The 26,790-nt window shown below is 48.3% G+C and overlaps 1 protein-coding gene and 1 long non-coding RNA gene across 4 annotated transcripts; one reads left to right on the forward strand and one right to left on the reverse strand.

Moving 5' to 3' along the window:
- The first annotated feature begins 504 nt into the window (after nucleotides 1-504).
- ARPC1A (actin related protein 2/3 complex subunit 1A) lies at nucleotides 505-23,952 on the forward strand. 2 transcript variants are annotated; one of them, XM_027526839.1, is made up of 11 exons: nucleotides 519-648; nucleotides 1,527-1,599; nucleotides 6,165-6,256; nucleotides 8,464-8,568; nucleotides 14,027-14,249; nucleotides 16,546-16,653; nucleotides 18,230-18,442; nucleotides 20,787-20,862; nucleotides 21,075-21,268; nucleotides 22,091-22,181; nucleotides 23,556-23,952. In XM_027526839.1, the coding sequence occupies exons 3-11, from the start codon at nucleotides 6,193-6,195 to the stop codon at nucleotides 23,592-23,594; spliced, it is 1,113 nt and encodes a 370-aa protein (XP_027382640.1). In that variant the 5' UTR covers nucleotides 519-648; nucleotides 1,527-1,599; nucleotides 6,165-6,192; the 3' UTR covers nucleotides 23,595-23,952. The 2 variants fall into 2 exon arrangements, with proteins under 2 accessions (XP_027382639.1, XP_027382640.1); XM_027526838.1 differs by lacking the exon at nucleotides 1,527-1,599 and having other exon boundaries at nucleotides 505-648.
- On the reverse strand, nucleotides 23,812-26,554 carry LOC113883261. 2 transcript variants are annotated; one of them, XR_003508607.1, is made up of 3 exons: nucleotides 26,362-26,554; nucleotides 25,159-25,304; nucleotides 23,812-24,226 (listed from the first exon to the last, which is right to left on the reverse strand). It is a non-coding gene; the product is annotated as an uncharacterized LOC113883261 (long non-coding RNA). The 2 variants fall into 2 exon arrangements; XR_003508606.1 differs by having other exon boundaries at nucleotides 23,812-25,304.
- Nucleotides 26,555-26,790: the final 236 nt, after the last annotated feature.

The following is a 26,790-nucleotide window of genomic DNA, read 5'->3' on the forward strand; positions in this document are numbered from 1 at the left end:
CAAAATTTCTGAGTTCAAGGGCAGCCAGTCTGGTGGAAAGAGGGGTTGAAGTCACTGTCTTCCTGAGTTTGAGGGACGGCTGAACTCCCCCAACTCCTAGGTCCTGTGGCGCCACCTCGGGAGCAGGGAACGATGCTGACCCAAGAAGGGTAGAGAACGTTCCTTGGAGAGACCTCCACAGAGGGAGGGCGGGCTCTGAAGAGGCCTCCTCACAGAGGGAGGAAAAAAAAAGTAGGGATTTGTCGGTCCGTTTGGTTCAAAAGGTCCCAATTCTCAGGAATTCATTCCGTGACCAAAGCACTTGTGAAAACGCCAAGGCCCCACACTTCGGTCGGCGAGTCTCAGGACATTTTGCGAGGAAAGCACTAAGAGGTCCACGTTGTCCCGCCACCAGCTCCCAGCGCTCCCTAGACGCAAAATCCTGAAGAGCCGCCCTACCCTTCCCCGCGGCGCGCGCGCCCCATGGCGCGCGTGCGCCGACAGCCCGCGCCGCCGCGCCGCGCAGGCGCCGTGGCCACTTCCGGGAACTGTCAGCCGCTCCCTCTGGGCCTCGGTCCTCCGCCTGCGCCCGCCGGAGCCTGTTCGCGTCGACTGACCAGAGTCCGCGAATTCAACGCTCCGAGCCCGTCCGTACGGCCCCGATCCCAGGTAAGGGGCAGCAGGGGCGAGCTTCGGGCCCTGCTAGCCTCCCCTGGCCCGGCCTCGCTCCCGATCTGAACCTGCGGGGGCAGTAAGGCGGGGGCTTAGGCCGCGGGGCCCGGAGGCGGAGGGGAGGGGCGGACCGGGGGAGGGGGCGGGGAGGCGGTGTTCTCTGGGGGCCTGCCGAGCCCTGGGGTCCCCACATGCCCAGATCCATTTCTCAGCGATTTTCAAGTTCCGATGCTCCTCCAATGCCAGAATGAAAGACTGCTTCTCCTGCGCTTCCTTCGTGGGCATTTATCACAGGCGCTAAAATTGTAGTGAATGGGATCACCACCCTCACCCCCGATCGCGCGTCGCGAGGCACAGTTCATTCCTTTCTTCAGCGTCTAGAATAGGGTCCCTGAGCGCAGTAAGCGCCCCTGGAATGTCTGTCCTGTCTAGGGCAGCCCTGTATCCTAAAGCTATAGGGGGAACCTTTCCGAACCCGCGAAGAAGCCTCCGCCGAGTTCTTTAAGAATCTCCCCGCTTGAGTGCCGCCTTCCCCTAAGTCATGGTCGACCCCTGGCGCTCCGAGTCCTGCGTGCAACCTTTTTTTTTTTTTAAGCACCTTTCTCATTTCTAATCCTCGAGTTGGACTGCCCAGCCTCCCTCCCATCCCGGCACCACCACTGCTTGGATGGCCCTGGGAAGGTTGCTCGTCTGAATCCCCGTTTTCTCATCTACATTAATAAGATCCTTAAGGGGTTTCTGAGGCTCCAGTGAGCTTGTTTGCATACATTGCTTAGGATAGCCCCTGTCCCTTAGTATGTGCTCAGTTAAGTTTTATTCGTGCTTCTTACATTCTCTGTGTGTCTTCCCTTCCTCTTCTACCCTTCTCTCCCCAGATTTGTGGACCAGAGAAGTGTCAGATTTATGTTTCTGGCCCCAACCTGGTATTGCTCCACTGCTGGGAATATGGTAGGCCCTTTAATACATTGTGGGCTTTCCTGGTGGCTCAGATGGTAGAGCATCTGCCTGCAATGCAGGAGACCTGAGTTTGATCCCTGGGTTGGGAAGATCCCCTGGAGAAGGAAATGGCAACCCACTCCAGTATTCTTGCCTGAAAAATCCCATGGTCAGAGGAGCCTGATAGGTTATAGTCCATCTGGTCGTAAAGAGTTGGACACGACTAAGCTACTTCACTTTCTTTAATACGTTGTAGTTTAGAATCTTTTATTATAAAGCCATCTGTTCTCATACTGGGGCTTTGGAATCAGAAGGCAGTGCTAACCTACTTTTATCTAATTCAACTCCTTGCTGAAATTACCTAAATTATCCTAGTTCTGCCCTCTTTCTTTAATCAGTTTTTAAATCTAACCTTTTAGTATCCAATAGACCCTGGGTGTTTCAGGTATCTATAAAAAAAAAAAAAAAAAGGAGAGGTATCATTCAGGAGGATATTTTTGCCAGGTGAGGGAGTAGGTAAATGTAAGTGGCTGCTTCTCCCTCAAAGTATTCGGAGACCTTTCAAGGTTAATTCATCTGCTTATCACAGTTAAAGGAGGGGATCATCTTGGAAAAATAAACCTCCTGCTAGGAGGGAGAGGATCAGTAATTCCATCTAGTTAACTAATCCTAAACAGGTTCTCCCTAATGAGGTTTAGTCTGCTGGTCGAGGCTGGAATTGGAACCTGTCTCTGAACACTGTAGAGGGTGTGGTGACCTTGTCAGAGTACCTGGTATTGCTGGGTTGGGTGATGAGAGCAATTAAAAACTGGATGAATCACAGTCTCAAACACTGACCTTAAGTAGGAAACTGACATCCCTACTGTACAATTACTTTAAAGCTCCAGGGCCAGGAAGGTAAAGCCTGTGTAGGTGTTTCCAATTGAGAGGGTACTCCCTGGGGTGTATTTCTGGGGCAGGTTCAAAAGCCTTGGGTCAGAGGGAGAAAGGGAACTCATTTTTTGAGTATGTCTTTGGGGGTAGGCTTTGAACCACATGTGTTCACGTGTTCTCTCATTTAATCCTCCTACCACTGGCCTTGCTATGTCAGTTCTATGTCCATTTCACAGATGAAGAAAAATGAGTTTTGGAGATAGCAAGTGACCTGCCCATGGTTTCCTGGCTAGTGTGTGTCAAAGCCAGGATTCAAACCCAGGTCCCCTTCGCTCCACCACCCATGGCTAACCAAACATTAGGATGACTCAAGTGATAGGTAGAGAAAGGAACTGAGGGATGGACGGGTCCCCTGGAGTCATATTGTGCTACAGAGAAGTCATTTTCTCCCTCTCCATGCTGGCCATTAAAAAGTCATAAGTAGAAGTTTGTTAATATCATCACCTTTTTTGTCTGTCCCTTTTTCTTCTCTCTATCCTCAATAAGACAAGCTTTCCAGTTTTCACTTAAGTAGAAATCACAGTTTAGAAATGATAATTATCACCCTAGGACAGAAGGTTTCTTTTTCCTAGTGAAAAAAAAAAAAAAAACCCAAGCTGTCATTATTCTCCTTTCACTGAGTTTCATGAACACATGCTGTGTTCACTGGTGGTGTCTTATGAATTGGACGAACATGAATGTTGTCTTGGTCTACAGACTTAAAATAGCCACATGATTATAGAAGTACAGGTCCTGAGTGTAGGTCCAAATATGGAACCTGAATGATACAACAAAATTAGAAGTGCAATTTTAGAAGTTAATTATGCCATTGAGTAAATGTTTACCTCTTTTGAAGGCTTTGCTCCATTGCTTATAACCCTGAGTTTTCGAATGAGAAAGCCTTTATGTTATTTTGAGTAACTGAGTAAAGCCTTTTGTAATGGCTAAGCATCAGAGAAAAAGAATTACGCATTGAGCATCTGGAAATTTATTTTTCAGAAGAAATTTAGGCGGTTTTACTTGAATTCATTAAAAAAAAATTAATTTTCAGTTAGAGACTTCACCTGTGAGTTGCAACTTGCAGAACATGTACAAGTAAAAAAAAAAAAATTAATGATCTTGAGCTTCCCCTGTGGTCCAGTGGTTAAGAATCTGCCTGCCAATGTAGGGGACATGGGTTTGATCCCTGGTCCACAGAGCAACTAAGCCCAGGCACCACAACTACTGAGCGTGCTGGCCGCGACGACTGCGGCCTGTGTGCTCTGGAGCCTGTGCTCTGCTATGACCCTCTCTCCTCAGCTAGAGAAAGCCCTCCTGCAGCAGTGAAGACCCAGCGAAGTCATAAATAAATAAACAAATAATTGTTTGATTAATTACCTGAATATCGTCATTCCTAGAATAGAATGGAAAACACATTTCTCAGCCAGTTCAAGATATCAGATGTTTTATTTAAGGGTATATTTATCTCTTTTTGACCCTTGGATTCCTTAACAATTAGCAGAGGCATTTCCTTTGCTTTCCACTGAGATTGATTTCTGCTTTGTCTGCTGAATTCTTATTGTTCACCTCATAACCTTCTGGTGGCCTTCCCATTCATTTCCTGCTTACATCAGAATTCCTGTCTCACATTTCTGTCTCCACCCTAAGTTGACTTGTACTTAAACCATAGAATCTTCAGTGCTGTGAGAATGCCTCTTAGAAATGATTTTAAGGGGAGAGGTGGTAAGGGTGGGGGGAGGGCACCTGGCTACTTTGAAAACATTTCTCCTATTTCAGGTAAAGGTTGCTTCATCAGTCTCTCTAGATTTGGATGCCTGTAAAAATAGAGAATTTGATAGGATTTTTTATTTAATGAGTTTCACAAACTCTGCTTTTCATTTAGTTACAATAACAAGTTTAGAGGATAAATAACAAACACCTGCCTAATCTTCACCAGTTGTTAACATGTTGCCACATTAGCTTTTATACATCTACTTTGTTGTCTTGAAGGAATGAAAATAAATTACAGGGGACTTCATCCCTAAAGCTTCATCTCTATCTCCTAAGAGTCGGAACATTCTCCTACCTATGGCCAACCATTATCATAGTTGGGCTTCCCAGGCAGCGCAGTGGTGAAGAATCTGCCTGCCAGTGCAAGAGACTCGGATTCCATCCCTGGGCCAGAAAGGTCCCCTGGAAAAGAGAATGGCTACCCTCTCCAGTTGGAGAAGGCAATGGCACCCCACTCCAGTACTCTTGCCTGGAAAACCCCATGGATGGAGGAGCCTGGTAGGCGGCAGTCCATGGGGTCGCACAGAGTCGGACATGACTGAGCGACTTCACTTTCACTTTTCACTTTCATGCATTGGAGAAGGAAATGGGAACCCACTCCAGTGTTCTTGCCTGGAGAATCCCAGGGACGGGGAAGCCTGGTGGGCTGCTGTCTATGGGGTCGCACAGTCGGACATGACTGAAGTGACTTAGCAGCACCCTCTCCAGTATTCTTGCCTGGAGAATCCCATGGACAGAAGAGCCTGGCGAGCTACCTTCCATGGGGTCTCAAAGAGTCAGACATGACTGAGCGACTAACACACACATTATCGTAGTTAAGAAATGGAAAATAATTCCATGTTATGTGATAGGTAGTCTAAATTCAAATTTTTCCTATTTTACAAAATATATTTTTGATGGCTATTTAAAAAATGTAGATTTACAGTCAAGTTTCATTTATAAAATTTGGTTTTTATAGCTCTTTTAATCTAGAACAACCTCCCCCAGGGACTTCTTTGGTGCTCCAGTGGTTAAAACTCCGAGCTTTCAACAGAAGCAGCAGGAGTTCAGTCCCTGGTTGGGGAACTAAGATCCCACGTGCAGTGCAGCGAGGCCAGAGAATTGAAAAACTAAGTGTACAATTCAGTGACTTTTGTAAGACAGCCACCCCACTCCGACTCCAGCTTTTCTGAATGGTCCCGGTCAGTTCTTTTATAGGATGGCACACATTTCTGGTTTTAACTGTTTCCGCTTTATGTTATGTAACTAAGGCCACTCTCCTTTATTTCCTATAAACTGGAAATTAGATCTTGAATGGATTTAGCATAAATATTTGGCATAAATATTTCATAGGTAGGTTCACCATCTCTTTTATTACCAAGCTTCTTCATAGTAGCCCTGTGTCCTGTTTTCATGGCACAATTATTAACAGGGCCCGTTTTGCTCTCTTGGAAGTATTAAGTGGTCACTATTTATAAGCGATGATGTGCACTTCAAACTGCCTCCCTTCAGGAAGCCCATCAGATTATTGTTCCACTACTTAATGATATTAAGATAGATTACTTGGCTAAGGTGGTGACAGATTTTTTTTTATGGTAAAGGCATGTTTCTTTGTTTGTTTGTTTGCAGTTAGTAAATAATCTGTGGGTGGTTCTTTTGAGACTATGACTATCTCATACCCCAGCAGTCCTTAACTCATGGTTTTAGAGTCCTTTGATGACCTTTGACAGAATAAATTCCACATTGGTGGTTACAGTGCTAACTGTATTTAAATGATTAAGATTTGAAGTTGAGATTGATTCTCTTTTAATGAGAGAATAATGTTTTATTTATTCCCCAAACATTTCAGGATCCCCAGACAACTTAAATATGGGTTGCCTACTATTTTAAATGCTTTTTTCTATTTCTTGTTGCAGCTTCTATCCTTTGAAAACACTAAGAATAATGTCCCTGCATCAGTTTTTACTGGAGCCAATCACCTGTCATGCCTGGAACAGGGATCGTACCCGTAAGTATGCCAAGTATCGACTTGGCTCCTTTATCTCAGTACCACTGATTCTCTTAGATGTTGGCATTTTTAAGAATCACATATTTCAGTGTCATATGTAAACAGGGACATAGCTTCAGAGAACTAGGTCAGTCAGCTGGGATTTTGATAAGGATTACTTTGAATCTGTAGCTTCACTATCTCTTTTAAAGCAATTCAGACTTGGTTTACTTTTTTTTTTTTTTTTAATGAATTTATTTGTTTGTCTGGGCATGTGGGATCTTTAGTTGCCACATGTGGGATCTAGTTCCTTGATCAGGCATCGAACCAGGGGGACCTGCACTGAGAGCACAGTCTTAGCCACTGGACCACCAGGGAAGTCCCAGTTTGCTCTTATTTTTGAATAAATCTTTGGCACATAAACAGTATACTTAAGGTTGTTGTTGAATAAAGTGAAAACCTAGATATGGGCCTCTATGTGGATATTTCAGAGAAGGTGATGTTACCCTACTCCAGTACTCTTTCCTGGAAAATCCCATGGACAGAGGAGCCTGGTAGGCTGCAGTCCATGGGGTCGCTAAGAGTCAAACATGACTGAGTGACTTCACTTTCACTTTTCACTTTGATGCATTGGAGAAGGAAATGGCAACCCACTGCAGTGTTCTTGCCTGGAGAATCCCAGGGGCATGGGAGCCTGGTGGGCTGCCGTCTCTGGGGTCGCACAGAGTCGGACACGACTGAGGTGACTTAGCAGCAGCAGCAGCAGCAGATGGATATTTGAACCATGGCAGAATGGTGAATCCAGAGCTTCTACTTTGTGATCACGTCCTAAAGCTTCATAGCTTAGTTTCCTATAATTCTGTCTCTACTGTCCCATCTAAAAATAGGGTTTTAGAATATTTCCAATTATGTTTAATAGAAACATAAGTTATAATTTTTCTCATTTAAACTAGTCGATATACTCAGTATCTTAAAAGTCACATTTTTTTGTTAGGCCACATTCTAATCTGAAACATAGTTTTCAGGTTTAAATTTAGATTTGGATTTTGAAATCCCTACACACATCTTGGAGATTTAAAGAAATATGTAACTGGTTTCCAGAAAGCACTTAAAGTCTTAGAATTTTAGAGCTAGGTATTTATTCCGTAGTTTCATCTTTAAACAGATGTGGCTTTCCTAAGGAGTGAAGAAAAGGGGATATGATAGATGAGGGAGCTGTTAAATGATTGACCTAAAGTTTGGGTCATAGACTTTAATTTTAAGAAATCAATTCTTATTTTTTAAAAATGGATGAACTAGAAAGGAGAAAAATATCATATAAGTTCAAAAAGTCCATTATATATGTATATTCTTAATATTTTAGATTGGTTAAAGAGATTTCTCTTAAAAACAGATTTGTATTTTGTGATTTATATTGGCTTTATTGTAAAGAAAAACTTCAATTTATTTTATCAGTAGAATCAAAGGTATTTTTCCTTAGTAAACGAGTGGTTCCTATTTCGATTCATGATAGCAATAATAAGAACCTACAAGCTATTTGTGGTGTTTCAGAAAGTCTACAGAAATTAAATATTTATCATTCGTAACATCAGACAGTAAACTAAAACGTCAAATATTTTACTGTGGCCCAAAATCATGTCAGTTAAGTATAGCTGTGTTGTTTGTTTGTTACTGGTTAGAATCCTTAATTGATAGTTGTGTATGTTTCTAATAAAATGAAATTTTTAGTTTCTCTTTAAAACGCTTTAAAATATGGGCTCCAAGTAGAGGTAAAAATAATAAAGGAATTCTTTAGGAGCCAAAATTGGAAACCATTTTCTAGAATTGCCTTCCTGTTCCTTCCTTCAATCTGTTTTTAAAATGCTCACTGTAGGAATTCCCTGGTGGTCTAGTGGTCATGCTCCAATTCAGGAGGTGCAGATTCAGTCCCTTCGGGAAACTAAGATCCCACATGCTGCCTGACATGCCACCCAGCGAAGCCAAAAAAAATTTCTTTTAATAAGTAAATAGATAAGTAAAATATCCACTGTGGGAATTCCCTGGTCATCTAGTGGTTAGTACTCCATGCTTTCACTCCCAAGACCTGGGTTCAATCCCTGGTCAGGGAACTAAGATCCCCACGAGCCATGCGGCACAGCCTGGAAAAAAAAAAAAAAAAAGCCCGCTGTAACAGATACCTTTTTTGGTGACAGGTTCAAATATTAACCTTTGACTTTTTTTTTTTCCAGAGATCGCCCTTAGCCCCAATAATCACGAGGTCCACATCTATAAGAAGAACGGGGGCCAGTGGGTGAAGGCCCATGAACTCAAGGAACACAATGGACATATCACAGGTAAAGGGAGTGGGCTCAGTGCGGCATTTCCCAGCACTGCACACTCTTGTAGACAGACAGCCTAGTAAAGAAGTCAGCCACCTACTCAGAGTCGTGCAGCACTTACTGAGCTGTCTATAGAGAATTTGAGAAAATATCCTAATGTTGACCTCGGTCTTGAAGTGTGTCTCTGAGCCCCGCTGGTACACAGAACTCTGCTAGTGTTCCTGAAAACACAGCCTCTGGGGACTAAACAGCTTAGATGGAGATGAGACATGAAAGCCAGAACCAGACAGCACGTCAGACAGCTGGGTGAAACTGCCAGCCAGGCTGGGTTCGCAAGTCCTGAGGGAACACCGTGTCTCCCAGAACTTTCCTGTATGTTGTTTTTGGGGCGAGGAAGACATTCCAAAATATCGAAAAGGACAAAGAGGAGTGTAACCAAATACCCATATTCCTGCCACCCAGAATTAGCCGCTGTTTATCTTTTTTCCTGTGCCAGAAAATTTGGGAAACGAAAGATTGGATTATAAGAAGTGTTATTCTAGACAATGGTAACGCACCCTCTCACCCCCGTGCCCATTCCTGTCCCCCAGAAGGCGGTCTGAAGTTTGGTATGGTACTGTCCCCGTCTGCTTTTTATAGTTTCACTTGCATGAATATGTGTTATCGTTCGGTCACTCAGTTGTGTCCAGCTCTTTGAGACCCTGTGGACTGCAGCATGCCAGGCTTCCCTGTCCTTCACTCTCCTGGAGGCTGCTCTGACTCACGTGCATGGAGTTGATGAAAGTGAAAGTCACTCAGTGGTGTCTGACTCTTTGCGACCCCATGGATTAGTCCATGGAAGTCTCTAGGCCAGAATACTGAGTGAGAAGCCATTCCTTCTCCAGGGGATCTTCTCGACCCAGGGATCGAACCCAGGTCTCCCGCATTGCAGGCGGATTCTTTACCAGCTAGGCCACCAGGGAAGAAGTATGTAGGTGGAGGTAGATCCAGCTGATTGCTTTTACCCACTGGTTAGCATTTCATGCCTCATTTGTTTATTCATTCCTGCACTGAAAAACATTTATTTCCACTTTTTCCTTGTGACATTGAAGTGCTAAATTGAGCGTGCCTAGGAAGATCTCCCGGAGAAGGCAATGGCACCCCACTCCAGTACTCTTGCCTGGAAAACCCCATGGACGGAGGAGCCTGGTGGGCTGCAGTCCATGGGGTCTAGAAAAGTCGGACACAACTGAGTGACTTCACTTTCATGCATTGGAGAAGGAAATGGCAACCCACTCCAGTGTTCTTGCCTGGAGAATCCCAGGGACGGGAGAGCCTGGTGGGCTGCTGTCTATGGGGTCGAACAGAGTCGGACACGACTGAAGCGACTTAGCAGCAGCAGCAGCAACAGGAAGATCTCCGTCCAGGAGCGAATATTTGTCTCTGGGAGACTTGATGCACCCCAGGGCTATACAGATCTCAGCCTTGCCAGGCATCGTCAGCTCGCCTTCATCCCACCCACCCTGACAGGAGAGCTGGCCTTCCCAGGCTTGATAGAGTCAGACTGGCCCATGAGTGAGTGGCGGTCTCTCTCTGAGTTGCATTTCCCTGGTTCATAGAAAGGTTGCTGCTGCTGCTGCTAAGTCGCTTCAGTCTTGTCCAGCTCTGTGCGACCCCATAGACGGCAGCCCACCAGGCTCCGCCATCCCTGGGATTCTCCAGGCAAGAATACTGGAGTGAGTTGCCATTGCCTTCTCTGCATAGAAAGGTTGAGCCACTGTTTATTAGCCACCTGGGTTTTCTTTTTCATAACTTCACTGTTCATAACTCCTAACCACTCTTCCACTGAATTTTTGTGTCCTTTCTTCTTGTCAATTTGTAAAAGACTGGATCTTAAAGCGGTGGTTCTGAGGCAGATTCCTAAGTGTGCAGTAACGTTCATCTTTGACAAAAACTCTCAATGAATAGCTGGGGAAGGTAACATCAGAGCAGTGTTGTTAAGAAAGCGTCAAGTAAAGGAGAGAGAAAAATGGAGCATTTTTACAAAGGTTTTCAGAACTTGGTGAACCGTTTCTTGATGGCCAGATTTCAAGAGAATGTATTACTGTGCTGGGAAATCCTATCTGACAGCTTTTTTTTTAAAAAAAACATACTCACTTATTGCTGTGTTCGGGAAGAACTCTTTATTCTTTGACCCTTAACTACTGTAGTTTCTTTTTTATCCTGTTTTCTGGCTGAGTGATTGAGCCTCTTGCTTTCAACAATTTGGCCAAGCACATCAAAACTTACTCTCCATAACATTTCACTTACAAATTTCTCACGTCTGTCTTGGGTCTCCCTTCTTCTCGAAGTAATTTTTGCACTTAAGTGGGCAGCACAGGGACTGATGGTAAATGTTTTGTTTTTTTTAATTGGGACCCTTGAGTTTTGCCTCTGATTCTGATTAGCATAAAGATATCTTTCCCGCATCAGAAAAAAACAGCATATTTTGACCTTCTGCACCCCTTAGATTGTGTCCCCAGCAAAAACTGTCTCTTCTGGCTTTGACCAGTGATTTGTGTGTGATGCCAGTCAGGGGCCAACTGGCTGTATTACCAAACTAGCATCAAAGACATAATTTCTATTTTGGTTGCTGTTTCTTTCCCACGGCCTTATTTCTATGAGGTTTGGCCTATTTCCATTAAGTCCCTTTGCCGGTGGCCTTGCAACCTAAAAATAAGCACCCTCATATTTTAAATTGGAATTTTAGCATTAGGAAATACTGAAAAAATGAGAAAAGGCCAAGATGAAAGACGAAAGAACTAGCCAAGAAAGTGAAATAGTTTTGTCCTTTCTCTCCCCTGCTTCTCCTTTGGAATCCTTTGTACTTGGGCCTGTTTTCTGTCCAGATGCTCAAATGACATTTTTCTTTTTTAGATCTGAAGAAAAAACTGTTGTTGGAAAAGTCTAAATATAACTCTGTGGCAGGAGACCAAAGATCAGACATACTTTCTCAGAGAGATAGTAACTATGGAAAAAGCAAACGCCCCTCTGAAGTTTTTTAGAAGAAAAATCTGCTCAGTAGTACAGAGGAAAAGAATATGGTGTGCATCAAAGGACAGCAGAGTCTGGTGCTTTTCTTTGACTTTATTGTTGTTAAATATTTGATCACCATCTCTTAAAAAAAAAAAAAGATTTTACTGTGGAGTTTTAAACAGATGGCATATAAAAGAGTAATGCAATGAGCCCAGCCCCTATATACCCATCACTCAGAGTCAACAATTACCAATTGGTAGCCAGTCTTGTTCTCAACTCACTTTCCTTCTTCCTGTTCTGTTTTCAAGCACATCCCAGACATTGCCTCATCTCACATTTTCAGTTCCTGTCTCTAAAAGATAAGGAGTCTTCAAACAGTAACCAGTACAGTTGTCAGTTGCTTTAACTGGCATCCTCATAAGGTACACACATGGTTGGGATTAACTGATGTCTCTCCAGTTCATGGGTTCCTTCTCTTTTCCTTTGCTATTTGCTTGTTAGGAAACTGGAGAGATCGGTTGTCGGTCCTGCAGTGTCTGCCAGAGCCTGGGTTTTGCAGACTGCAGGCACTCAGTGCATCACAGGTTCCTTCATGCTCTGTTTCCGTGACTTGCTGGTTGAGGTTAGGAGATGGCAGGTTCATGAAGGAGGCACGTAATGTCAGGTCATCTTTCTCTCTGTGATGTTAGCAACTGTTGATGATCTTTCCCCTACCCGTTATTTTAGAAGTGGCTGCACCATGGTAAGACTCTCTAGCATTTCCTCTCTATTAATTGGAATGCATTTATAAAGGACACGCTTACCTTCACCTACTGTCTGGTTATCCTGGAATGCAGTTTGTAAAGGAAAAGATGGGACAGACGCTCGAGTCCTTTCCTTTTCTTTTGAAGTCTTCTCATGGCAGGAAAACAGAAAAAAAAAAAGATGCAGCACTAAATTAGCAAGAGATGAGAACTTGCCTTTTACTGACCGTCTGCCTTCCTCACTTTTTAACAAGTATGTGCTTTTGCATTACATTTCTGGGAATGTATCATAGATCATTTTAACCAAAGCAAGAAGGTATGTGCCTTAATGTTCATGCCGATTTTATCTATTCTATTAATAATAAGTGATTGGAAACCAAACATACAACAAAAGGATGTTTTGGGAAATTATTGTGGTGAGATCCGTGTTCTAACATAATGTATAACCACTGCTAATTTACTGAAAGCAGAAGAAAATGTTTGCCATGATATTAGTGTCATTTGAGGGAGGAACATGTGTAGATATGAGATGGAAGTAGAGCTTTTTTTACTTTCCTGTATGTCCCATTGTGATGTGTATCTTGTGATAATATGTGGGTTTGCTGTTGTAGTTAAAAATAAAATTTAAATCTAATAACAAAGGCTGCAAAGCTATCCTGTAATGAATGGTTTTAAATAAAAAATGCACATCACTGAGAATATACTCCCCCATCTTTGTCCCTTTAGTGGTATGAATAATTGAGCTGACTGCTCCGGTAGGTGAATGAATATAAACTCCTCACACTCCTAAAGTCACTGCGATTTATGACTAATGGAGACTTTGATTCCTATTTTTTTATATAAATGTTAAGAATGTTGATTATTTTTAAGGAAACACCTATAATAAAAATTTCTTAGTGGTATTTCTATAACTTTAATGTTAAATTATATTTATGGAAAATACTTCATCAGTAAGTATAAAATGACTGAGTCATAGCAGATTTTACTCTTGGTGTATAACAAACTGCCCTTGACTTTGGGATCCTTCAGAGAGGCTTCCCAGGTGGTGCTAGAGTTCCGTTAGTGGTAAAGAACTTGCCTGCCAATGCAGGAGACTTAAGAGAAGGGGGTTTGATCCCTGGGTCAGGAAGATCCCCTGGAGGAGAGCATGACAACCCACTCCAGTATTTTTGCCTGGAGAATCCCATGGAAAGGGAGCCTGGCGGGCTACAGTCCATGGGGTCACAAAGAGTTGGACACAGCTGAGTGAGCACCGGCAGTACTGACTCTGTTTAGGTCTCTTCCTAGTTTAGATACAAAGATACTCAAAGACTCTCACAGAACCTGTATCATATAGGAAAGGCATTTTGTTTAGTTTAAATAGCAGCTACCTTCAGAAGAATCACAATTTATATTTTGCCCTCTCTATACTGAAGGTCGTTCACCCTGTACATTGCTATATTAGACAATGGTCTTCAGATCAGAATTCTAAAGCCATGGGAGTGGGTGGTGAGAATGCCCCTGCTTGGTTTGGAAGCTCCACAGTTATAAAGCTCTGTTCTGCCTGGCCTTCAGAAGATCCTGAATTACAGAACTTTGCAGAGGAGCGTCCTTGCCTTGGTGATCAGGACCATCGGTGGGGAAGGACGGGCTGGGGAGGAAGGTCCCAGGCCCACCTCCAGCCCGGCCCACCTGCCAGTGCCCCGTCTGTTGCGGCTGGCCAGGCGGAGCTGATGCCCACCATGTCTCACTTGCAGGTATTGACTGGGCTCCCAAGAGTGACCGCATCGTCACTTGCGGGGCCGACCGCAACGCCTATGTCTGGAGTCAGAAGGATGGTGTCTGGAAGCCAACCCTGGTGATCCTGAGAATTAACCGGGCGGCCACTTTCGTCAAGTGGTCCCCGCTAGAGAACAAGTTTGCCGTGGGCAGTGGAGCACGACTCATCTCCGTCTGTTACTTTGAGTCTGAAAATGACTGGTGAGCGCCATCCGAGTATTTTTATTTCTGTCTGTGGAGTTGTGTGTTTGGACTGCTGTGTCCTCGGTGACTTCTTGAGGCGCTGGGTACAGCTTAACTATAACTTGAGCTCTTCCACATCCAGAGATGTTTTTTTCCTTTGAAATTCTCCAATCTCTCTGAGCATTTTTTCCTTCTTCTGAGTACAAGTCCAATCTCACATCTTCCTCACATTAATATCGAGCTGTAGTTTCCATGTTCTGATCTCCTAACTTGTTTGTTCTTTAAGATGCTACGACTCTTTTCACTCTGCACTGTCTACATTGCTGTTTTCTTACCCTGATGTATATAAATCATAAACTTGAAAGAGTCCCCATGCCCTAAGGAATAGTTTTTTTTCCCCTATCTCTATTGACTAAAATATCTAGAATTCCTACAGAGAGCAGTATTCTCCTGTCTTTAAAGTTTGCTAACGAAAACTGTGTCCTGGTATAACATTTTACTTATCTAAACTGCTGAAGTAAAAATTGACCAAAATCTCAGAAATAAATCAGCCTGTTGTACATGCTTTATACTGTAAACCACTCGTAGCTGAGCCCGTCAAAATACCCAGGTGTATTTTATGGCTAAGTAACTGATTTTAGCTACTCCTTCCTGCTCACTTTGATAAGGAAACCACTCTGCTCTACCCGGCACGTGTTCAGAAAGGGTGGTAAATGCCCTCCAACACAGAATTGTCATTTAGTGCGAAACTGGCAGTGTTTGTGTTTGTACTAAAAATAGCCGAGTACACAGTATTCTTCCTGTGTCCCTGTCTGAAGCAAGGAAAGGAAGGGATGGTCATGTTACATTATGTAGTTTAGTAAAACCTCAGAAATTTTGATCATCTGTGAATTTGCAACAAGACTGAATTATGAATTAAAGACTGGTGGCCTTTCTTTCAAGCCCCTGTTAAAATAAGGATAACAAAATACTGCCCGCAAGAAATTGTTCAGAAGGTCACTGTAACAGGAGAAGCAGCTTTTTTCCTGGGTAGCCTTCAACCTCAGTGATTTGGCATTTTTATTCATTGAAAAATAGTTTCAGTACAGGTAAATTGGGCTTAACTGTGGGACACAGTACTGTCCCTTGAACAAGACGTGTGTTCAGTGGGATGTCTCAGCTATGGCACGGTACTTCATTGGTGGGATGCAAGGACTCTTAAAAAACCTCTAAAGGCCTTTAATGTCAAATAACTGGCACAAAACACATCAGACTGCTGTCTGTTTTCCAGAAAGGCCCCTATGAGAAAGATTCTCTAGAAAAGTGACCTAGCATTCAGCTCAAGAGTGAGTCTCCCAGCTCCTGAGTAATAGAACGGGATTGGTTTTTAAGCAGCAGTTTAAGGACAGAAATTGAATTAGGCCAGAATGATGACTGATCTTAGATATAAATAAACTATTTTGGGGTTGTTGTTGTTGTTGTTGTTGTTTGGAATCTTTTTTGGCATGTGGAATCTTAGTTCCCTGACCAGGGGTTGAACTCATGCCCCCAAATTGGCAGGAGGAGTCTCGATCACTGGAATACCAGGGAAGTCCATAGGCTTCCCAGGTGGCTCAGTGGTAAAGAATTCGCCTGCAGTGCAGGAGTCTCAGGAGACCCAGGTTCAATCCCTGGATCGGGAGCAGCCCCTGGAGAAGGGCATGGCAACCCACTCCTATGTATTCTTGCCAAGAGAATCCCATGGACAGAGGAGCCTGGTGGGCTACAATCCATGGGGTCACAAGAGTCAGACACGACTGAAGCAACTTAGCACACATGCACAGAGAATTAGCCAGAGGCTCATATTCAGCAAGAGGTTCTCATTTCTTGACTTTTCTGTGAAAAAATAAATTTGCAGCTTCATAGAGACTTAGAAAGGGAATTAAACTATTTTACAACCAACCCAAACTTAACCCAAAACGAAGGAACAGATCACTGAGTTATTTGTAATAAAAATTTAAGTGATGTCAAACCTCCATTTTTATTCCTAAGGTTAGGAATCTGAAAGTCCATGGTGGGGGGCGGTGGTACCAGAATTAATCTACAAATACACTCCCTAACGAGGATCCCCTGGTAGCCAGGAAAGTTCAGAACCGGCTGTTCTGGTGAAAATGTCAAAGGGTGAAAAGGAGCAGAAGGGCCTCTGCGGGTCCCCCTTGCTCTTTTCCTTTATAGACGCACCTCCTCTCCAGCAGGAGCCCTGTGGGGCTGGTTTCACCTGGCGCACATCTGTGGGTCACCTGGGGACGGTTGCTTGATGCGTGGGTAAACTGAAATGGGTTTTCTCCTTTTGTAGGTGGGTGAGCAAGCACATTAAAAAGCCCATCCGCTCCACGGTCCTCAGCTTGGATTGGCATCCCAACAACGTCTTGCTGGCCGCGGGATCCTGCGACTTCAAATGCAGGTGGGAGCAGGCGAGGGTTGGCAGCAGCCTTCAGCTCCTCGTTCTCCGTCCTTCAGCAAGTGTTTGTGCGGTTCCTTTATTTTGTAAGGGACTGTGCCGGGCCCCACGAAGGACTCAAGAGATGAAAGGAGCTTGTGATCTAGAAAAGGAATGCCAGCATTTGCGGAAATCAGGAGGCAGAAAGAAGAGGGCGAGGAGGGGCAGGTGGAGGGGCTGCAGGGGCCAAACCAGGAAGTGTCCTCTGGCGGGGGGAGGGGGGCGCAGGTGCAGGGTCCCCCACCCCCACAGGTCGTTTCTCATCTCACAACCCTGGCAGGGGACTCGGTGCGTTCCAGAGTGAGGCTGAGATTAGCAAAACAGAGCTGAACAGGGCGCTGCTGGGTTCCTTCTCAGCTGAAGCTCTTTATTTGTCATGAGCATGGGCCTGGAAGAAACAGGGCCACTTTGCTGAGCGCTTTAAGGATCATACGATGTAATTGCTTTTTAAAGCTGTTCTTTATCAAGAAGGCTCCCTCCCCGCCCCGCCCCCCCCAGCCTTTAGCCAAAAGAAAAGCAAATATATGTTGCTTCATTATTCGCTGGTTCGTGGGTTGGGAGATGGGGGTGCAAGCTTTCTTTAGTAAGCTGTGTGAAGACATTCCAGAAAACCTGTCTAATGATTTATATCCAAGAATACCCAAGTTCTTTTGGTTTGTTTTTTAAGGATGTGTGTAAGAATTCGGCTGTGGGATGAGAGGACGGTAGCATCAGGTGCTCTGGGGACAACGCTGACCCTTCTGCTTGAGCAGCAGTGTAGCAGTTAGGGTTCAGAAGTTTTCAAAGCGAAGCCGTACAAAGAAATAGCACTGGAGGGCCAAGGGACTAGAAGGACCGACTCCCAGCTGTTCTCCAGCCCTTCTGCTTCCGTCTGGGTCAGAACAGCTTCCCACAGAATTAAGTCTTGGAATTAGAGAAGGAGACCGATGACCCGAGGCTGTAAAGGACCCGTCTTCATCCCAGGCGAGCCCTGCTACCCAGGCTGGACATTGACACTAGGGAGAGCCTGCCCCCTCAGCCTCCCTGGTGCCCTTGGCTTTCTCTTGGGATGTCCCTTTCATTCTTCAAATGAGTTAGTACCGGTGGTTTCCTGCAGGGCGGCAAATCGTTTCCCCTCTCCTGCTGTTTGTCCCTGTGGGCTTCCTGGACCACTGTTGTTGAGAATAATGGCGGGTAGCCTCGTTTAGCAGAGACCGCCGTGGGCTGGGGAGGGGCAGGCAGGACAGCATGGTCCTCCTCCAGATGCCCTCCAGGAGGGAAGGGGAAGGGCTTCTGTGTCTATCACCTGCAGATGCTGTGCCCGAAGAGCGATGCCTCATGGGCCGTAGGCCACACTTGAACTGACGCGGAGGCAGCCCGCCGAACCTTCTCCTTCTTGAGAGGTGCATGTGGGAACTTGCCTGTCGTCAGGTTTTGGTTTTGCTGAGTTGGTACCTTTGCGTCTTGGGGCGCCTGCCAGCAGCTGCCCATGGCCTGTTTCTAGTAGTACATATGGATGTTTTCATTCCTTTTTCCTTCTCTCTCTGCCCTTAAACCACAGAGTGTTTTCTGCCTACATTAAAGAAGTGGATGAGAAGCCAGCCAGCACGCCCTGGGGCAGCAAGATGCCTTTCGGTCAGCTGATGTCCGAGTTCGGGGGCAGCGGCACCGGCGGCTGGGTGCACGGGGTCAGCTTCTCGGCCAGTGGCAGCCGCCTGGCCTGGGTCAGCCATGACAGCACCGTGTCTGTTGCCGACGCCTCCAAAAGCGTGCAGTGAGTATTAGCCTTTGTCTGGGCTTACAGAGGAGCAGCGTGGGGTCTCTCCGCAGCTGGCCTGAGGCCTCCCAGTCCTGGTGGAAGTACAGGACACGAGCGTAAAAGTCCCAACCTGGCTGCACAGCAGCCTTTAAAGTCACCTTCACACGTTTAGATGGTCCATCTGGGGAGATTTTGAAGATTCAGGTTTCCCTTCCAGAAACACTTGTTAATGGAAATACCCATCATGAATCCTCCGAAGGAGCCTCCTGGTTTGCTCCTGGTCCCAGAGTTCCTTCAGGTGGCAGTTAATCCATCCCTGAGAATCCCTCACAGCACGTGAGCGTCATCCCACAGCTTTAGATGAAGTGGGGGATGTGTTCTTCCTCTCTGTGGTCGGTGAGCAGAGCTCCATTCACCCGGGGCCTTGGTGATGGCCGACCCCTGGCAGCCAGCCCACCCGGGGTGCACGCTGGAGGGGCCAGGGTTGCAGGGACTCGGGGTGAGGAGGCCCCAGCTCAGCCCTGAGGAGGGCGGAGGGCATCCTTCAGAGCTCAGAGCTCGCATCTGCTGCTCATGCCTGGAGGGCAGAGGGGGCGACCGCAGTCCTTGCCGCTTATGAATCTCCGTTCTTTCCTGGCGCATCCTTCCACTGGCAGCTAGAGGGAGCCCACCTGTAAGGGTCTCCTGACCTGGCACCCTGTTCCCGGAAGCCCTCACATCTGATTCCCCCTGCCCCATGGCGGGAACAAAATGACATTTCAAAGAGAATGTCTTTTTTACTACTTGGATTGAACTGGTTGGTTTTTGTTTTGTTTTTAAATTTTTTTAAACATTCCCCCCAATCCTAAATTACATCATCTTCAAGATGATTTTTCTGCACATATATAGACACACACATCTTTTCATTTTCAACGCCAGTGGGATTATGCTGTGCATCCTGTACAGTAATTTGCTCCTTGTCCTTCAGTCATGTTCTGATGTCATGGCTGCTTGCTTTCTGTAGTTTACTATAACGCATAATGAGCTCTGAGCAAATGCTCACAAGCCCCTGTCTACCGTCCTACTGATGTATTATTTGCCTTTTCCGGTGCTGCAAGTCAGATTACATCCTCCACCCTTCTCCATCTCAGACATAAGTATTTCATGTAGTAAGAGCTAGGTAAGCCACAGGAAAGCCTCGGATGAGGTGTTAGGACTTTAATCCAATGCCAGTCATGCTGGCGGAGGAGGCAGTTGGAGGTTGCAGGGGTGACTTTCACATGGAGCCGTGTGAGCCTTCCCTGGTGGCTCAGTGGTGAAGAATCTGCCTGCCAGTGCAGGAGATGAAGGTTTGATCCCTGGGTAGGGAAGAGCCCCTGGAGAAGGAAGTGGAAACCCACTCCAGTGTTCTTGCCTGGAAAATCCCATGGCCAGGGAGCCTGGCGGGCTTCAGTCCATAGGGTCACAAAGACTCAGACATGACTGAGCACAACCATGGACGCATTTCTGCGGCATATGATCCTCCTTCATCAATCAGCACATTTGCTGCTGCATCTATCATTTCTTGGCAGATGACCATGAAGCATACATGTACCCACACACATGGCCCATTCATGTGTGAGGTCCTGGCTGGCTAACACTGTGTTTTGTTCGTCAGTGGCCATAGCTGCAGGCCCAGTGCCTGACGGGCACAGACTAGACTTCCATGAGTATCTGTGGTCCCGGCCCACTAGGAGCCCCTGTGAGCCCAGACGAGGATGGTGTCAGAGAAGGGCCTTCGGTCGTGACAGTGACAGTCAGCTCTAGGAGGCCAGAGAGAGGGGAAGCCCTGCAGGCTGCAGTGGTGCAGGAAAGCTGCTTGTGGGGGTGATGAGACCCAGGCCGAGTTTCAGAAATCAGGGTGGACTTCAGGTGGGCAGGAGGAGGGCATGTGGGTAACGGGGCAGGGGGCCAAGGCCAGGGCAACAGAACCAGGAGAGGGGGCACAGCCAGAGGGGCAGAGGCCCCTGCTGCTGCAGGTCACCTCGGGGCTGGCCCATGCTGGAGATTGCTGGAGGTCACAGGGCTTCTCTTAAAAAAAAAAAAAAGATTTATTCACTTTAATTATTTGGCTGCGCAGGGGCTCAGCTGCCGCATGTGGGATCTTTCATTGCAGCGTGTGGGATCTACTTCCCTGCAGGGGACCTCATCTGGGACCCCCTTCATTAGGAGCACAGTCTTAGCCACTGGACCACCAAGGAAGTCCTCACAGGGCTCCTCTCGCGAAGTGTCTGTCCTTCACGCTGTGACGCCCCTTGAGAACATGTCCTCTGTCACCCCCCGTGTCTGACGAGGCTGCATGGCCCCTTCCAGTGCGTGTTAACCGGGTTCTCGTGTTCAGGGTCTCAACTCTGAAGACAGAGTTCCTGCCCCTCCTGAGTGTGTCATTCGTCTCAGAGAACAGCGTCGTGGCTGCTGTAAGTATTTATCTTATCTTCCCGCACGTGCCCTGCGTTTCATTCTTGAGACCAGAACAGGCCGTGCACTGAGGCTGTGTGCCCTGAGGCTGAGGCACAGGGAACAGCAGCCTCGTAGAAGGAACGGATCCAGAGGCCTCTGTGGTGGGACCGTCCGCTGGGGGAGCTGGTGGGCACCCCCGCAACCCGGCCTGACAGCTCCCCCATTTCAGGGCCATGATTGCTGCCCCATGCTTTTTAACTACGACGACCGCGGCTGCTTGACCTTCGTCTCCAAGCTGGACATACCCAAACAGAGCATCCAGCGCAACATGTCGGCCATGGAGCGCTTCCGCAACATGGACAAGCGGGCCACGACCGAGGACCGCAACACGGCCCTGGAGACGCTGCACCAGAACAGCATTACGTAGGTGCCCCGCCCGGCCGCCAGGGGGCGCCGCTCCCCTCTGCTTCCTGCCAGTCCCGTGATGGTCTGTCTGTGCCCTCCGGGCCCGGGCGACCCTTCAGGAACGGGGTGACAGGAGGCTGTAGCTTCCCGACTGCGGGCCCTTGTTTCCAGCTTGTCACAGAGAGCCAGCTCCACCCGCACCCCGTAGTCAGCCTGTCCTCCACACGCAGAGCACGGGCCCTGCCTTCAGGCAGCCTCTTCTGAGTCTCGCTGTCTCAGAAACGTGACTGAGAACAAAAGGAGACCGTCCTGAACGGCGTGTTCCTCTCGTAGGGAGCATCCGGCAGGAAGGTCAGTCAGACCCTGTCTGAAAAGTGACCGTAGTTGTCACTTCAGTCCTAGATTTCAAGTAATATGTACAAGTAAGATCATTCAGTTAGATTTCTCAGCAGCATCACGGTGCACACGAGGAGCCAGGTGGGTTTCAGCCATGCTTCACGGGGCCTCTAGTTTGTTCAGAAAGCCTGTCCTAACTGTGGCTGTGCCCGCCCCCTGCTCCCCAGGGCCGCGCTGTGTGGCCCGGATCGCCCTGCTTCTCTTTACATCCCTAAGGTTAATGCCCATCCTTAACTTTTCCCTTTTGGCAGTCTCTTTTCTGGATACCTGGTAATAAAATTCATCTGAGCATTTTCTGAGTCAGGGTGCCCCAGACTACTATCCACAGACACCTTAAAGGAACTGGTGGACACTTGGTTTCCTGGAAACGCCGCTGCGCGTCTAGGAAGGCTGCGTTCGCTTCCGCCACGCCCCTCACTGTCTCTTGCTTGTGCTTCCTTTCAGTCAAGTGTCTATTTACGAGGTGGACAAGCAAGATTGTCGCAAATTTTGCACTACCGGCATTGACGGAGCCATGACCATTTGGGATTTCAAGGTATTGTCTGTACCTCTCAGAACACATCTCTTTGGTGCTTAAATTCTTCTTGTGAGAAGACTGTTCCCCGTGCCCTTAACCCAACTGTCACCTGTAACGCTGGGCAGGAGTGTGGTGCGCTGGGCTGCCCCCAGAGGCTATTAGCAGGAGAGAGCCGCTCTGTCTCACTGAGGTGTCCGCACAGTCCCCGACGGGGAGCCGAGCGCTGCTTTCGCGGCAGGCCCGGGGTTGGGTCCAGCCCGGTCGAACTCTGTAGCTATGTTTTTATGAGCCACACCAACTCCTCTGACCAGCACTGGCTGCCGGCCTTCGGGTGCCGGGCCCGGGGGCTGGCCCTGAGGATTGGCCATGAAAGGCCCTGGAAGGGCTCGTCTGGCGGGAGAGAGAGGAGGACAGGGTCGGGGAGCTGGGTGAGGAGGAGTCAGCACCTGTTTTCCCGTTGGGGAGTGTGGGGTTGGGGGGTGCTGCACAGACTGCCTGAGCGGCCTCTTCAGGCGGGGTGAGTTTCAGGTAGCAAGTGGTCTGGGCTGTGGTGGTCACCGTGGGCTGGGCAGAGACCCCTGGAGGAGCCTGGCATGTCTGTGGGCAGTGGGGGCAACTCTGGAGCCCACTTGGAGAGGCGCCCGCCATGATGTGTGGGCGGCCTGGGCTCCGGGCCTAGTGAACAAGTGACCAGGACGTGCCTCCAGCTATGGTGGGGGTGGCCAGGAGGTTCTGGACCAGCGAGACTTAGGGGGCCGGATGGAGGGGTGTTGTGAGTGAGGGACAAACCCCGGAGGCTTCTGCAGCCTCCAGCTTCGGGGTCGGGCGGGTGGCGGGGGAGGAGAGGCGGACCAAACCTCCAGAAGTGAAATGTTCACAGAACTCTGCCTCTGCCTATAGGGCTTCCACGACGATTGATGTTTCTGCCCCTACAAGTCTCTCCCCCTTGTTACTTCGCCGCTTTGGGGCGTCCGCACCTGTGTAATTAGCTCCACCTGGGTGGGTAGCGCCGTCCTCCTTTGATCCCTGCGGCCAACCTGCCTCTCCTTTTGTGCGCTCGTGAGCACGTCCTCCTCTGTGATCCGTCCCCCTGTGAGCCCACGCTCGGTGTTGTGGACCCGACTGGCTGCGTGGGGGTTACAGACGTGGGAGTGCCTGCCATCAGGGCACTAGAGTGCGGGGCCAGCGACACAGATGATATAAGCACATAGGAGCCTTCCCTCCCGGGGTGTAGCTCCCGGCCTGGGGACAAGGCAGCGCACAGCCTGGAAGGACCAGCAGGGGGCGCCCTGTCCTGGCGAGTCCGGGTCTCCGAGGCAGGTGGGGTAATGGGTGAAACGCTGGGCTGGCCAGTCCCTAGTGATGATCCGTGTTCTCCCCGCTGCTCCCCAGACCTTAGAGTCTTCCATCCAGGGTCTTCGGATAATGTGAAGCTGAGCGAGCCTCCAGACCCAGCATGAGGACGGACCGGCTGCGCTGGGGCAGCGCTGCCATTCGCACCGGGAGGGGAGCCCGCCGCCAGGAAACACTGAAGATGCACGTGGCGCAAACCTCGTTGTGTGTGTTGTTTGAATATAATTGGTGAAAATGTTGGTTTTTTTAAAGCAGCAGTGATTTGGGTTTTGTTTGGGGGGTTGTTTTTGTTTTGTTTTGCAATTTCATTCCATTCTTGACCAAAGCTTCTCTTTAAGTAGTTTATTATGGAACGTTGTCAACACTAACTTAAAGGAAGGGGTGGGGAGGTATGTAAATTGTCTGCTAAAAAAAAATAAAAACACTGAATATGTTTTGGGTTTTGTTTTCCCTATACTGTTTGCATTTTTAATAGGGAAATGTGGGTGAATTCTTTGTCAGACTAGTGAATTTGGGGGGCAGAATCTTAGACTTAGTTTCCTGAATCGAGCCATCTGGTATACCCTTCAACCAAAAGAACCATTTCTCTAGTGCAGTCTTTAACCCGGCAGGACTTGGGCAGAGGAGGCACCCTGTTCCCAGCTTGTTTAGAGACGACAGACAGACCTCTGCCGAGCCGCCTCTTCCCTGTGGGTGTGGTGGGGGGCAAGCTGTGCAGTGGGAGAGAAAAAGCACATGTTGTCATTTTGGTTTAGAGATGATTATACCCAAACTCAGTTATCTTCATCATAAGGAGAAGCCAAGTTTGACATTTCAAGGCTAAGACTCCTGAGAGGCGCAACAAAGAAAAAGTGACTGGCGGGGAAAATGAATACAGCATGGCCTTGAGCGTGGCCTGGCCGCGTGCCCAGAAATGAGCAGTGGTTCCCACATGACTCTAGTACTATTAACGTGGGTAACTGCGTTCTCAAAGGACATCGTGATGTTCTGAAAAGAGCATATTTTGCCCTGCTGCTGACCCACGGGAAGCACCACTTCCCTCCTGGAGGGAATCCCGGCCCCTGGCACCTGCCTCTGTCCGTCTGCTGTAGCGTCCGCAAATGGTGCAGACGCTGAGAGCTGGAGGAGGAGCCTGGTTCTCCCCTGGGGCCTCCAGAAACCTCCAGCACCCATTCAGGTACTGAGGCGGGCTGTGGGCCTCTGACCTCCAGCGCTGAAAGAGAAGGCACCTTCGTGGTCTCAAGGACCGCCCCCCTGCCTCCCCATCTGTGTGAGTTCCAGCAGTAACAGAGAAGGAGTCCACAAGGTCCATTCAGGAAAGGGTAGGAAGGAGTTCCCTAGGAGTCTGGTGGTTAAGACTCGCACTTCCATTGCCGGGGGCATGGGTTCAGTCCCTGGTCGGGGAGCTAAGATCCAGCAAGCCGGGTGGCACAGCATAAAAAGAAAGGGAAGAAATAGGATTGGGAGCAGTTTTTCAAATAGGGTCAGAGCCCATTCAGAGGTTGTAGGAGAAAGCATTCTGCACCACGTGGAGTCACTTCTGTTTCAGACACATGGGGGAGTGTGGAAAAGGCCACAGCGTGTACCCATGGGGATCGTGACCACAGTACAATTTGAAAGCCACTAAGGTAGAGTCACTCACCTGAGTGGGGGTTGACGAGGAGCCAACACTGCTGGTTCTTGCTCGGTCCAACACGGCAAGGTGTGCCTCACACCAAGGTCCCCGTGCCAACACCAAGGGGAACGGTCGACAGGCATGCACTCCTCACAGTGGGCTTGAAACTGGGACTGCCACATTATAGAGATGAAAAAACTCAAGTCCAGAGAGCAAGTAAGGGCTGGTATCTCCAGAGCCCAGGGGGGAACCGCCAAGCATGCTCCCTGCTGGGCTGGGGCAGGGAGGGGAGCTGCCTGGCCACCCAGCACCACACTTGGGATATGGGTGCTGTCACTGAAACCAGGAAGGGATCTCCACCCCCCACGCCCCACCCCTGGCAATACCTGTGGGGTCTCCTGGTAGACCTAGGTTTCTCATTGAGCCATGTTGATTGATAGGGACAGAATAAAGAGACACAGTAGGTGATTATTTAAACAGTTAAGCGACCCCATGGACTGCAGCCTACCAGGCTCCTCCGTCCATGGGATTTTCCAGGCAAGAGTACTGGAGTGGGGTGCCACTGCCTTCTCCAATCCCATGAGGAGACTAAGTAGAAAAAAATATGGGACTGTAAGTAGGAAAAAAATACAGCTAGCTGCTGTAAGCTAACGAGCAGGTTTGCTTAACCACAGAACCAAGCAGGCTTGCTTGGCAACAAAACCATGCGACAGACGCACGAGATATGCCCCCAAAACAATGAGACAATGGTGGCACGAGCCCCACATCCTGCCCAGTGAGCTCAGAAAGGTAATAATCCCTCGGACATGCTCTCTGCTCTCATGAAAAACAGTCATTGGTGGCCGTGTCAGGACAAGCAATTCCCCTGCCCAGCCTGGAGGGGGAGCTGATGATGGAAGCATGACGTCTACTCAAGAAACAGGTGTTCTCCCCCTCCCCACTTTTCCTTTGATTATAAACCTGTAGCCCACCAAGTTCTCGGGCTGCAGCAGCCCTTCGCCCACCTGCCTGTAAGCCTCACAAGCCCCCTAATAAATCACTTATTATCTATCACTTTGTGGAATTCTTTCTGCGCTGAGACATAAAGGGGTGGTATCAAACCAGTTCAGAGCCCCCAGATGACACCACATGGGTTCAGCGTGGCTTGGGCCGTGAGCAGGCCCAGGTTGAGGTGCACTCGGCGTGTGTACCTGGCCTCCATGCGGCATACCTCGGCCATCCCAGGCTTACCTTGGAAGGAGGCTTAGGGTCTCTCCTCTTTCTTCCTCCCCACAGGGTACTGGGTGGCATCCTTTGATCTCAGGGAGAGACCCAGTGTCCCCATCTGGGGGTGGGCACGGGCTGAGACTGAAGGAGACCGGGGTGGGCGCTGCTGGAAAGACTCCCTCCCTGGCCTCCTGCTGCCCGGGCCGGCCCACCACCGCCTGAGTCCGGAAGCCCAGAGCGAGGCTGCCCCCTTGTGACCGAGAGGCAGTAAGGCCAGTGCAGCGAGGAGGAAGGCGCAGAGAGCCGGGGAGGAAGGAGTTGGTGAGCCTGAGACCCTGCACCAGGCCTGGGCCCACAGCCCTCCCCAAGTGGGCCGGCCCTGAGAAATCGGCAGGGGCGCGGGGCTGTCTTCCTGGGAACCCTGAGAAGGCAGAAAAGAAGGGAGTGTATCGC

This window comes from Bos indicus x Bos taurus, chromosome 25 (assembly GCF_003369695.1).
Source record: "Bos indicus x Bos taurus breed Angus x Brahman F1 hybrid chromosome 25, Bos_hybrid_MaternalHap_v2.0, whole genome shotgun sequence".
NCBI lineage: Eukaryota > Metazoa > Chordata > Mammalia > Artiodactyla > Bovidae > Bos > Bos indicus x Bos taurus.

Excerpts from the sequence above, each read along its gene's own strand:
- ARPC1A (XM_027526838.1), top strand. The coding sequence starts at position 6,193 with ATGTCCCTGCATCAGTTTTTACTGGAGCCAATCACCTGTCATGCCTGG. Across the intron at positions 21,269-22,090 it reads CTGCACCAGAACAGCATTAC|TCAAGTGTCTATTTACGAGG; the intron begins GTAGGTGCCCCG and ends GCTTCCTTTCAG. Across the intron at positions 22,182-23,555 it reads TGACCATTTGGGATTTCAAG|ACCTTAGAGTCTTCCATCCA; the intron begins GTATTGTCTGTA and ends GCTGCTCCCCAG.